Source organism: Colobus angolensis, unplaced genomic scaffold, assembly GCF_000951035.1.
Source record: "Colobus angolensis palliatus isolate OR3802 unplaced genomic scaffold, Cang.pa_1.0 Scaffold43, whole genome shotgun sequence".
Lineage (NCBI taxonomy): Eukaryota > Metazoa > Chordata > Mammalia > Primates > Cercopithecidae > Colobus > Colobus angolensis.
The window spans coordinates 2916529-2927597 of NW_012117710.1; the positions used below are offsets into that span (position 1 = coordinate 2916529).

Sequence of the window (11069 nt, forward strand, 5' to 3'; positions counted from 1 at the left end):
AGATTGAGACCATCCTGGCTAACACAGTGAAACCCTGTCTCTACTAAAAATACAAAAAAAAAAAAAAAAAATTACAAAAAATTACAAAAACTCAGCCGGGTGTGGTGGCGGTGCCTGTAATCCCAGCTACTCGGGAGGCTGAGGCAGGAGAATGGCGTGAACCCGGGAGGCGGAGACTGCAGTGAGCCGAGATTGCACTACTGCACTCCAGCCTGGGTGACAGAGCGAGAGTCCGTCTCAACTACAAAAAAAAAACAAAGTTGGGTGTGGTGGCTCATGTCTGTCATCCCAGCCCTGAGACCCACCTGGGCAACACAGCAAGTGCCTGTCTCAAAAGAAATGATTTTTAAAACCTACCAAAAATTCCCAAGGGAAAGGAATGAAGGCAGGAGGAAGAGGCCTAACGTAGAAAGGGCTGGGGAAGGAACGAGGAATACCTCCCAGGGCACCGCCAACACCAGGTCCCCGCTCGGCCAGCCTGGTGCCTTCTCCAAATTCGCCCTGAGCTGTGTTTGCACCCACGTTTCTTTCATGCTGAGAAAAGAGGACCCCTGCCCGCCCCAGTGCCTGCCCCGCAGCCCCTCACCTTAGTGGCCGGCTGCTCCGAGGGGATGGTCCTCAAAAGCTCAGCCACGACATCCTGCATCTCCACCAGCGCCTTGTGGCTGCCCGACAGCTTCTGCTCCGGAGAGGAGACCAAGTCCGTGGGTGCTGCGGGGTCCGCCCGCCTCTCCCTCCCCAGGACCCTCCCACATGGCCACCAGCCAGCTGTCCAGCCCGGGAGGCCATCAAGGCTCCACCCTGCAGGCCAACAGGGCACTCCCTACCCTTGCTTTCCCCGAGACACACCCAGAGACCACAGAGCCCTGAGGTGGTAACAGCCAACCACACACCCACACCAGTAAGCAAAGCACAGTCACACGGCCCTCAGGATTCAGAGGGTCACGTGCTATCGGTGAAATGACCAGCAGTGCATACGGGGCTTGACCAGTTGGTGTGGCCGACCTCTTCAAACTCCCCCACCGGGACGCCTGAGCACGGTTACCCTACAGAGGCATCCCCGGGGCTCCTCCTTCCCCCACCAAGGCCAATCCAAGGAGCAAAAGCAGTCCCAGCGATGCGGGTGCATTGAACAGGTCACCCCGAAAGGCTCTCAGCCAGGTCACCAGGTCACTGGCACGGTAACCCCAGGGGCCATTGGTGACATCCACACGGCCTCTGTCCAGCTCCCTCCCCCAGTTCCCCAGTCCTGCAGGCTGAGGAGCCAGGCACCAGGCCTGCTGGGCCCCTCCACACAGAGCAACGTACTTCAGACTCTCCTGAATCCCAGTCCTGGCCTCCCAGGCTCTCACCTGCTGGAAGGGGTTGGTGGCGCGCGGTGAGCAGGCCAGGTAGTACTGCAGGATGTCTGCGGAGAGATGTCAGGGCAGGCTGAGCCACAACAGCTGTCCCCGTGGGACTGCGTGCACGTGTGCATATGTCTTCAGGGCATGTCTGTGTGCATGCTTACATGTGTGCATGTGTGTCTGCATGCACCTGTTACATATGTGCGTGTGTCTGCATGTTTACTTACACATGCACGTGTCTGTGTGCACGTTTACGTGTGCATGTGTGCCTGTGTGCCTGTGTTGGTGTGTTTATATGTGTGCATGTGTGTGCATGTGTCTGTTTATATGTGTGCATGTCCGCGTGTGCACGTGTCTGTTTACATGTGTGCATGTGTCTTCACATGTGAGTAACATGCACACGTCTGTGTGTGTGGCAGTGGGGTCTGGGCTCCCATCAAGCCAGGGTCCCCACACATTGCCCCTTGCCTGGGTTCCACCTTCCAAACTCTTTACAAGTTCAGTTCTTCCAATTATAAAAGAACATTAAAAAAAATGTTTTAGGCCAGAGGTGGTGGCTCGCGCCTGTAATCCCAGCACTTTGGGAGATCGAGGCAGATGGATCACGAGGTCAAGAGTTCAAGACCAGCCTGACCAACGTGGTGAAACACAGTCTCTACTAAAAATACAAAAATTAGCCGGGCATGGTGGCGCATGCCTACGATCCCAGGTACTCAGGAGGCTGAGGCAGGAGAATCGCTTGAACCCAGGAGGGGGAGGTTGCAGTGAGCCGAGACTGCGCAACTGCACTCCAGCCTGGGTGACAGACAGAATGAGATTCCGTCTCAAAAATAAACAAACAAACAAAAAAAGGTTTTAAAAGTTGAAAAAATGATGAAAGTATGGAGCAACATAGGAGAGCACCAGGCATCAGTGTGGCCACCTGTGCAGTGAAGCCAGTGGGGCTGGCCTTGCTGCCTTCTGGGAGGGGCTGTCTGGCCCACAGGCTGGAGCTCACACTTATGTGTGTACATGTACACGTGCAGGGGAACCGCTTATACTTGATAAGACCCCCAAAGGCTGCCAGTAGTAGGGACCTGAAGGGACCAGGCTGATAGCACCGGGGCCAAGGACAGTGGTGGGTAACACTGAGTGGTCACCAGCCCTCCCGGCCCCCAGCAGAGCGGGCCCACCCCTCCACCCTCACCCCCGAGGACAAGGTGATGACTTTTCCTCCGGGAGGCTCCTCAGGCTTTGGTGGGAATGGTTCCTTCAACATAGGCAGGTAAAAAAACCAGCCCACAAGCCAATCCTGTGGCCTCCAAGGACAAAGGGTGGCAGGATGATCACCTTCAAGGTCATTCAGTAACCCCCACCCCTACAGGGAGAGGCTTCTATTTTTTATTTGTGAACACACAGTAATTCCACAATGGGGGCCCGAGAAGCTTAACACACTGACAGCACCCCGATCTCCAGATCCCCACGTCCACCTGCTTCTGTGACGTCCGACACACACCGCAAACCTTCCGAGGGGGGCTGAAACTCCTGATGCCCCAGCTCCCTGCCCCCCACCTCCTGCTCCCCCACCTGCAGTACAGCTCATGGCCGGCCCCGCAGTACAGAGCGGCTGAGACCAGGGACGCCAACTCCTGCTCCGTCCCTCTCGCTCCCTACATCCAACTGACCAGGAAGTCTTGCCAGCTCCGCCCTCAGAGCCTATCCCTGTCCACCTTTTGCTCAATTTATTCAAGCCCCTGCTGTCTCCTGCTTGAAGCATCCTCCTCACCTCCTCTTGTAACCCCCAAGGCCTAAAGAAGCTTTGAAAGGGGCCTTCAATCATGGGTCATCTCTCTCCCGCCTCCCTCCCTCCAATGGCCTCCCCTGGAATAAAGTGAAGCTAGCCACAGTGACTCAGCCCCACTGGCCTCCCACCCTCCCTTCTCCCCTCGGGTCTGTCTCCTGCCTCGGGGCCCTTACAAGAGATGCAGGGTCCTTCCGGCTCTACTTTTCTTTTGTTTTTGAGACGGAGTTTCACTCTTGTCGCCCAGGCTGGAGTGCAGTGGTGTGATCTCAGCTCACTGCAACCTCCACTTCCTGGGTTCAAGCGATTCTCGTGCCTCAGTCTCCGGAGTAGCTGGGATTACAGGCACCCACCACCACGCCCGGCTTATTTGTGCATTTTTAGTAGAGACAGGGTTTTGCTATGCTGGCCAGGCTGGTCTTGAACTCCTGACCTCAGGTGATCCACCTACCTTGGCCTCCCAAAGTGCTAGGATGACAGATGTGAGCCACTGCGCCCAGCCCTCTGGCTGTACTTTAATGCCACCCGTTTGGCCTCCTGGGCACCTACTCGAAGCAGCCCTGCGACACCTGCTCCTCCCCCCACCCTGTGGGCACCCACCACCCCACACAGTTGCTGTCATTCTTTGCAGAGCCTCCCACTTGGGAAAGGTGGTCCTGTTTGCTCACTAGCGTCCTGGCCTGGGACCTGTCTCCCTGAGACCACGGGCCCACGGGGCAGGGGTACCTCGGCCTCAGCCACCTCACTCTCTTGGCTCAGCCCAACCCTGGGGAACCCGCTCGGTCGTGGCTGTGGACACAGACTCACCCCCACTCAGCACCGAGTGCTCCTCCACCATCTTGGTCACGTAGGTGTCGGGGTCCACACAGAAGTCGCTGGAGCCCTGGGGTGGGCGCGGGCAAGCAAGAGGGGGTGACCAAACTGGGCCTAAAGGGAAGCTCTCGGGGGTAGAACCAGCCCCCGGAGTCTGCTTTCAACTAAGGAGGGTGGACTGTGAATCTGGGGTTACAGGCGGACTGTGCCCACGGTGGGTGCCCACGGCTCTCGGAACCCAGTGCCCGGGGAAGACGGGAGGGGAGAGGAGTGTGGCTTCCCCTCGTCCCTCCCCCAGTGCCCAGGTCCAGCAGCCAGGGACCTCACCCCCTCTGCCACTCACCACGGACACAGCCAGCTCCAAGCCCAGTGCCCCCCAGCTGATGACCAGGGCCAGGACTCCCAGCAGGCAGACCCTGGGGCAGAGACAGCCAGTCAGCGGCCCCCAGGCCAGGGTGGGGGCCGTGCCACCTGTTGGGCTGCAGGCCAGAAGGCAGGTCCCTGTGCACATCAGGGCTCAGCCCACACACGGGCTGGGGCTCTTTCTATGGCCTGGCCTCAGCCAGAGCTGCCCACAGCCCGGGGCCCAGATGGATCCCTCTCCTGGGTGGGGTGGGGCTCAGAGATCTGAGCTGGAAGCAGGACTGGAAGGCCAGGTGGGTCTCCGGGCCCTGCCCTTCCTGTCCCCCAGGTCCCTCTCCTGAACAGACAACACTGTCCACTTTCACGTGGGTCCCCACAACCCGCTACCCACGTAGCAGCCCAAGGGGCCTGATAACCGCAGCTAGACCAATCCCTCCTGTGCTGAACCCTCGCTCAGCAACCGGGGACTCAGAGCTCTTGCTACGGCACCGGCCTCTCCCTCATCTGAGGCCTCACCTCACCCACATCTGGCTCCCTTTGATCCAGACACACAGGCCCCCTGTGCATACCCCACTGCAGGTGCCCCCCCACGGGTCCCCCACATCCCAGTTCAGGCCCCCTAAACACAGCCCAGTGCAGGCCCCACACCCCACTGCACACTGTCATTCTTTCTCATCTGTCCAGGCGTCCCTTACTCCCTTGGGTCCCCACTCAATTCCTCCTCTCTCAGGTCTCCTTGGGCACGGTGTGCAGCTGTACTCCCCCAACTCACCCCACTGCAGGCCTGCACACCACCCGGCTTTTCCTCTCCAGGGTGCTATCACATCTGGCCCATGCCACATTTCCCTCATTCTGCTCCTCTGTGGCCTGTGAGTGCCACGTTGGGGGAGGCTGGGTGTTCTCCCATTTCTCCCGGGCCTGGCCCAGGGAGGCACCAGCCATGGCCGTGCGGCTGTGCAGTGAAGGGCAGTGACAACACCTCACCTCCCCCAAAGGAGCTGCCACTCTCTCTGCCTTCCAAATGAGGAGACCTTATTGGTGCAAGGCCCAGCACCAATAAGCTACCTGACCAAGGTCACCCTCCTGGTAAGCCAGAGCGGGAGCTGTAACCCAGGCTGTCCCAGGGCCAAGGATGGAAGGGGTGGAGGAAGGAGCCCCAGCCTGGTCTCTGGGTGGCCCCGGGCACTCAGAGACCTGGATAGGTTGCTTCAGGTTCTGGGCTACAAGTGCCGCACATGCAGACTCTTGAAGGAAATCAAGGGTTGGGGGCAAGTGTGCCGGGATTCTGGCGACAGGGGCACAGGCCACAGGGGCACAGGCCACAGGCATGGAAGGGGAATCTCAGAACAGGCCCAGTGCAGGGATTTCCCGCTCAGCCCCCACCACAGAGCTTGTGGCGAGGATCTGCCGATGGGGTGGGGGAAGTGGTGCCACGTGCTTGCCCTCCCCCTCCGCTTCGGGCTCACAGGGGGCCGACACTCCCAGACTCACCCCACCAGGATGCCCTTGGAGCTGCGGATGAGGCCGACCAGCACCAGGAGGCAAATGATGACGTCCAGCAGCAGCAGGCCCAAGTAGCCCAGCCACCTGCAGGCATACCTGAGAGTGGGCCAGGGCACAGGGATGCAGGGCCAGGGAGTGGGGCACCAGGGGCCCTCAAGGGGGAGCTGAGGCCAGCAGCCTGGCACCCCAGAGGGCATTCAGAGGGTCTGGGTCATGGGAACTGGTGTCAGTTCTTGAGAAAGGCTCCCATTAGGGGAACTCCAGTCATTGCCTGTGACCTCCAGTGGCCCTGGGCCCCCCACCCATCAGACCTCATGTACTAGGTGCTGACAGCAAAACCGGCCCAAGGAGGGTGAGGCTTGCCCAGGTGGGGTTGGGCAGGGAGGAGCGCCTGGCCGCACCTGTACCAGTCGTAGAGATCCACCTGCTCCGCCAGCACCTCCAGCGACACTGCCGTGTTCATCCAAAAAGGGATGGCAGCCGTGTAGCCCAGTAGCGTCTCCAGCAGGCCCTGCAGCCGCTGTACGGCGCGCAGGGGCTCGGGTCGCCCGGCCAGCTGCCGCTCCAGGGTCTGCAGGCTGGGCTCCGCCGTGTGGTTCAGCCCCACTGCCGTGTCCCACACCTGCGCCGGACCCGCGGGCGTGAGGTTGGGAGCGCGCACCCCTCGCCCCAGAGGCTGGGCCCTTCCTGCACAGCCCCAGCCCCGGCTGCCCCGCCCAGCCTCGCGCAGACATGGGGTTCCGGAGCAGCAAGAGTGCCCCGGCCCCAACTCCGCGGTCACTCACGCGGTCCTGGACCCCGGCCACCGTGCGGTTGGCGTGACGGAGCGAGTAGGTGGCCCGATGGACGCCGTCACTGGTCTCCCCGTTGCCGTAGAATCCCACGGCGATGCCGGCGCTGGAGAGGGCAGGGGCATGAGGGCGGGGCCTGGAGATGTAGCCCCGCCCACCCCAACACTCCAGCCCCGCCCCCTTGGGGGCCGCCCTCCGGCCCCGCCCCACCGTGCTCACCTGCACACCAGCGTAGCGATGATGACACACCAGGCCGTGCAGCAGCAGTCGGCGTCCAGGTGCTCCTCGCTCTTGCGCCGCCGACAGCACAGCCAGAAGGAGTAGAAGAGCAGGAAGAGGAGGTCCAGGGCGAGGCAGGCCAGGGCAGCGGCCCCCAGCAGCAGCAGCGCCTGCGGGCGGGCAGGAAGCGGTGCTGGAGGGGGTAGACCCCCCAGCCCAGAGTCCCACGCCCCGCCCCAGCAGGGGACCTGGTGCAGACTCCCATTTAATCCTGTACCCAGCCCTAGGAGGTGGACCCCATCCCCGACTTGTAGGTGAGGCATGCAGGCTCCCACCACCTCAGTGATGTACCTGGGGTCACCCAGGCCTGGACCCCACACCTGGGACCCCGGTCTCACCATCCTCAAGGCTGCACGGCATCAAGACTCCATAGCCAGTAGGAGGGACCGGGTGGACGGACTCCAGGCCTCTGTGGCTCCGGCAAGGCCACGTGTCCCCTCCCCACCAGGTCCCCAGAGTCCAGGGCAGGTGCTTAGGACATCTGCCCCACCACGCCCCAAGGAGAGGTGCTGGATGGAGGTAGCCAGAGAATGTGGGTGACAAATGAGGGCCCAGCATGCTGGTGAGCCAGCATCCTTGCAGCCACAGCCCCACTAGGGAAGTCCCTCCACCTCCCCAAGCCTGGTTTCTCTTCTGTGGAAAGAAGTGCTGCTGGCCGGGCGCGGTGGCTCAAGCCTGTAATCCCAGCACTTTGGGAGGCCGAGACGGGCGGATCACGAGGTCAGGAGATCGAGACCATCCTGGCTAACATGGTGAAACCCCGTTTCTACTAAAAAAATACAAAAAACTAGCCGGGCGAGGTGGCGGGCGCCTGTAGTCCCAGCTACTTGGGAGGCTGAGGCAGGAGAATGGCGTGAACCTGGGAGGTGGAGCTTGCAGTGAGCTGAGATCCGGCCACTGCACTCCAGCCTGGGCGACAGAGCGAGACTCCGTCTCAAAAAAAAAAAAGAAAGAAGTGCTGCTGAGATGGGCGGGGTGGCTCACGTCTGTGATCCCCGCACTTTGGGAGGCTGAGGCGGGCAGATCACCTGAGGTCAGGAGTTTGAGACCAGCCTGGCCAACATGGCGAAACCCTGTCTCTATTAAAAGTACAAAAATTAGCTGGGCGTGGTGGCAGGCACCTGTAATCCCAGCTACTCAGGAGGCTGAGGCAGGAGAATCGCTTGAAACTGGGAGGCAGAGGTTGCAGTGAGCCGAGATTGCGCCACTGCACTCCAGCCTGGGCAACAAGAGCGAGACTCCATCTAAAAAAAAAAAAAAAAAAAAAGTGCTGCTGACCCCTTGAAGAAGCGAAGCCCTGGGGAGGGGCTGCTGGCATCAGCTCCCATCCTCACCCCCAGCCCGAGACAGTTCCAGGACCCCAGGGCCTGTCCCCATCTCAGGCCCAGAACTCTCCTACCTCAGTCCTGGCAGGACCCCCCACCCAGCTGTAGTGCTGAGGTTTTCAGGTCTGGTAGGGAAACGGGGAGTCTGGGGGGGACTGAACCCCCTCTTGTTGACCATGAAAGTGTTTCTGAGGGGTGAACATGGAAGAGGCCCTATCAGGGGTCTGATCCTGTTTGGGGTCTGTGCACTGAGAAGCCACCTCTCACTGCCCATGGAGTCCCCCCGACGCTGGATGAGACGGCGGGGCTGACCCCACACTGCTACGGTCACTGGCCAGGGCTGTCCCAGTGAACACCACCCACAGAGGCTGCATACGGGCACCGCACCGGACACACAGCCCTGTCTGGCTCCAAGCATGGCCTTCCGGTGTGGCTCTCCCCAGGTCTCTGAACACAAAAGACAGACCACAGAACAGACACCAGAGCTCCCCTGTCCCGAGGCCAGGAGACCTGCACAGGAAGTGGCTAATTTGATGCAACAGTGACATTTCCTGAACACCAGCTGTGGGGAGGGAAGGTAACGTGGCCCCAGAGCTGTCCCTTCTCCTGGCACCGCACTCAATCTGCCTGGCCGAGTGCTCTCACCCCATTTCATCCACAGGGAAACTGGGCTTCAGAGAAGCTACAGAGAAAGCACACAGGCCCTGCAACCCCAGGTCCCCGGGTTCAGCATAGCCCTGACCCCGGCTCAGCCCTCCGGAACCTCCACACACTTCCCATGCCAGGGTGAAGGATGGGGAGCTGACACAGGGCTGTGCCTCATCATGGGGCCAGGGACCACCCAGAGGCTAACTCGGGGGTGCCCATGGGGGGTGTCAGCAGCTGGGGCCCTCAGTGTTGTGGGGTGGCCACCAGGCACACCTGCACTGCCCTAACTGGCACTGCTGCACAGAAACGTCTCCCTCCCCACATCTCAACGCTTCAGCAATGTTGCCCTCTGGGGCCCCAGCCTCGGGAGCTGCTGCGGCGGATCGTCCCCTGCCTGGCCCCACTTGGGATGAGAGGCTCAGCCACAGTGGGCACTGGGACTGCTGCTGGATCTCCCAGGAGACGGTTGCCAGGCAGTGGGAGGATGGCGTGTCCTGCCCTCCAGGAAGTTGGCCGACACCCACACCCAAAGGTGGCCTTTCCACCTCCACCTGGCCAGGGAGGCGCTGATCAGCCCAGCACACCCAGAAATGAGCCGCCATGGTCCAAAGCCACGCTGGTGTGTCCACGGCTGCCCAGTGGCCAGCAATCTGGGCACTGCAGAGCATCGGGGGCAGGCACCCTCCCACTCCTTCAGCCATGCACAAGTGCCTACTGCCCCTGCAATGGCAGGAGGACTGCTGGGCCCTGAGCCCACCCCCACCCTCTGGGAGCAGGCCCCGGGGCTGGCACCAGAGCCACTGAAACTGAATCAGCTCAGGGTGGTCTCACGGTCCCAGGGAGCTCAGGTCACAGAGGCCTCAGGGCCCAGGAGGGCTTACCCAAGGTCACACAGGGAGGCGGAGAGACAGAGCAGTCATCTGCGGGTGGGGGCTCACATTAACAGTGCCAGTACCGTGCCCAGGCTCCGCACACACGTTAGGGAGCTTGGAAAAGCCACGCTCTGGGGCTCCCTGGGTCTGCCCTCGCCTATGTGGGGCTGGGCATGGAGTGGGGGTGCTGACCCCACCAGCTGTGACTGCAGGCCCTGCCAGTACCCTCCCTATAGCTCAGAGGCCAAGGGCAGAACAGACCTGGGGTGGCAGCTGACCATGCTCCCAGGGATCAGAGCTCCATGGGACCCAGGCCCACATCTGCATGTCCGTCCACAGGGCCTCCCCTGGGCTCCCATGGCCTGGGGGCCATGTCAACCAGCCACATCTTGACCCCGGGCTGGCCAGACTCCTCCAGTGAACCCTCCCTCTGCTCTCCACTTGCAGAGGCCTCCCCAGTCCCTGGCTGGGGTCACCCTCACTCTCCCGACCCTGTGCTCACGTGGGACGTGACTCTAGGAAAGCCTGTCTGTACTGCACCCCACATTCGGGACTCACAGCTTCTCAGGGAAACTCCTCCTGGGGTGAGGAGCTGGGGACTGGAAGAGCAGGCCAATCCCAGACGCACATTACACAGAGCCTAAACACGTACCAGGCTATGAGCTCCGCAGCCACCGGCCTGGCATGTCCACCCAGAGCTCGGGGCATCAGCATACATCAAAGGGCTTCCAAGCCCAGATCACTTCCTTGGCGGCGCCAGAGCCACCCACTCCCACTTGCCAGATGAGAAAACGGAGGCAGAGCAAGATAAGCTCTGGCCAAACAGGATCTGGGTGAGGCAAGCCCATCCCTCAGATGGCAGTTCCCTGGTGCGGAGGGCTGACATCCTGGGGCGGCGGGCAGGGGGTGCCCATGGCCGGTGGGGAGAGGCTGCTAGGCACCAGGCACCCTTGCCCTTGGGGCCCGCCTGCAGGGTGGTGAGGCGACACAGGCACTCAACATCATCATAAGCAAACTGTGAAGCCTGCTGGAAGGTGAGAGACGCTGAGAAAAAACAGAAGAGGCAGCACAGGAGCTGGAGTACCAGGGAGTCTACGATTTTTTTTTTTTTTGAGATGGAATTTCACTCGTGTTGCCCAGGCTGGAGTGCAGTGGTGTGATCTTGGCTCACTGAAACCTCTGCCTCCTGAGTTCAAGCCATTCTCCTGCCTCAGCCCTCTTTGAGTAGCTGGGATTACAGGCACCTGCCACCAATGTCCGGCTCATTTTGTATTTTTAGTAGAGATGGGGTTTCACCATGTTGGCCAGAGTGGTCTCGAACTCCTGACCTCAGGTGATCCGCCCGCCTC

General features: G+C 61.0%; 1 protein-coding gene across 1 annotated transcript in view; it reads right to left on the minus strand.

Moving 5' to 3' along the window:
* Window positions 1-11069, minus strand: part of TTYH3 (tweety family member 3) — a 34757-nt gene that overhangs the window by 12724 nt on the left and 10964 nt on the right. The window contains exons 2-9 of the mRNA XM_011956970.1: window positions 6816-6985; window positions 6591-6702; window positions 6207-6427; window positions 5794-5889; window positions 4283-4355; window positions 3934-4009; window positions 1353-1408; window positions 587-679 (exon numbers count right to left, since the gene is read on the minus strand). Coding sequence (XP_011812360.1) covers window positions 587-679; window positions 1353-1408; window positions 3934-4009; window positions 4283-4355; window positions 5794-5889; window positions 6207-6427; window positions 6591-6702; window positions 6816-6985 — 897 coding nt within the window. The remainder of the gene's footprint in view (window positions 1-586; window positions 680-1352; window positions 1409-3933; window positions 4010-4282; window positions 4356-5793; window positions 5890-6206; window positions 6428-6590; window positions 6703-6815; window positions 6986-11069) is intronic.